Source organism: Ceratotherium simum, chromosome 34 (assembly GCF_057802395.1).
Source record: "Ceratotherium simum simum isolate JZ-2026a chromosome 34, ASM5780239v1, whole genome shotgun sequence".
Lineage (NCBI taxonomy): Eukaryota > Metazoa > Chordata > Mammalia > Perissodactyla > Rhinocerotidae > Ceratotherium > Ceratotherium simum.
The window spans coordinates 15,662,334-15,664,128 of NC_141933.1; the positions used below are offsets into that span (position 1 = coordinate 15,662,334).

The window sequence follows — 1,795 nt, forward strand, 5'->3', positions numbered from 1 at the left end:
TCAATGGACAACAGGACACAAGTGACACAGTTCATCCTTCTAGGACTAACCAATATCCCAGAGCTTCAGATCCCCCTCTTTATGATGTTCACTCTCATTTATCTTATCAGTGTGGTGGGAAACCTAGGGATGATCCTGTTGATTCTCAAGGACTCTCATCTACATACTCCCATGTATTATTTTCTCAGTAACTTGTTTCTGGTAGACTTGTGTTACTCTTCAGCTGTCACTCCCACAGTCATGGCTGGGTTTATTACAGTAGGCAAGGTCATCTCCTACAATGCATGTGCTGCTCAGATGTTCTTTTTTGCAGCCTTTGCCACCATGGAAAATTTTATCTTGGCATCAATGGCCTATGATCGCTACGCAGCAGTGTGCAAACCCCTACATTACACCACCACCATGACGACAAGTGTGTGTGCACGTCTGATCCTAGGCTGCTATGTCTGTGGCTTCCTGAATGCCTCCATCTACATTGGGAACACATTCCGTCTCTCTTTCTGTATGTCCAATGTGGTCCATCATTTTTTCTGTGATATTCCAGCAGTCATGGCTCTGTCTTGCTCTGATAGGCATGTGAGTGAGCTGGTTCTTATTTATGTAGCCAGCTTCAATGTCTTTTTTGCTCTCCTGATTATCTTGATATCCTACCTATTCATATTTATCACAATCCTAAAGATGCACTCATCTGCAGGATACCAGAAGGCTTTATCCACTTGTGCCTCCCACCTCACTGCAGTCTCCATCTTCTATGGAACTATTATCTTCGTGTACTTACAGCCCAGCTCCAGTCATTCCATGGACACAGACAAAACAACATCTGTGTTCTATAGTATGATCATCCCCATGCTCAACACTGTGGTCTATAGCCTGAGGAATAAGGAAGTCAAAAGTGCATTCAAAAAGTTTCTTTTGGAGGCAAAATTGTCTTCAGGTTTGTGATTTTAATGTCGTAGGACACACAGTGACCTAGTTTCATTTCTCTCAGAACTTTTCCATTCAGTAAATGATATTTTAAGGCCCACACTGAAGTTAATTTTCTGAAATGATACTCTTTCCTCTTCAAAAGTTTGTTGTCTACAAAGAGGGAAAAATTATGCTGAGAAATATAATACCTGGATGAGAATGGCTAAAGTGAATCATAAGACATCTTGTCAAAAGCCTTTTTAAGGATATTTGACTCATTCATCCATTCTACATGCTTTTCCTCTACTGCATGCCATTATAAACATATGTGTAAAGCAAAGCACAAACAAGTCCATGAACAGAAATGCCTGCATGTGCCTCACGTGGGTGCTTATATGTGGGAGTGGGAAATCTGCCATATGTCACGGAATGTGGCTAGTTTTTTATTTTAATAATTTATGTAATTAATAAGAGTGTTAGAACACTAATTTATGTTTAATATTATTTATTATTTTTTGTTGAATAAGTGTTCAAAGGGTCCTAACTTGAAAATAAAGTGATAAACTTTTAAATGAAAGTGTTTGCTTTTTAGTTGACACATTTTATCTAGAGATACATAAATACAGCACCTTAAATAAATTGTTATGTCATGTTGAGCTATTTTATACAATCAATATGTTCACGTTACAATTTTCAAAAGAATAAAAGAGCCAGAGTACAAGAAAAATGGAGGAAAAATAACATTTTTCAATTGGAAAATTTCTGTATATATACAAATTATAATTAACTGAAATTATTCTAAATGTCCATATAAATATAAATATGACAGTACCTTTTAGTAATAAAGACAATATGCACTCAATATGCTAGTATAACGCAAAATCTTTGT

The 1,795-nt window shown here is 36.8% G+C and overlaps 1 protein-coding gene across 1 annotated transcript; it reads left to right on the plus strand.

The window, feature by feature from the left end:
* Positions 1–942, plus strand: LOC101396044 (olfactory receptor 5B3-like). The gene has a single exon (XM_004437391.3). It carries the CDS (start codon positions 4–6, stop codon positions 940–942), a length of 939 nt encoding a protein of 312 aa, XP_004437448.2. The 5' UTR covers positions 1–3.
* Positions 943–1,795: the final 853 nt, after the last annotated feature.

What these genes read in the sequence shown, in the direction of transcription:
- LOC101396044 (XM_004437391.3), top strand. Translation starts at nt 4, where the DNA reads ATGGACAACAGGACACAAGTGACACAGTTCATCCTTCTAGGACTAACC.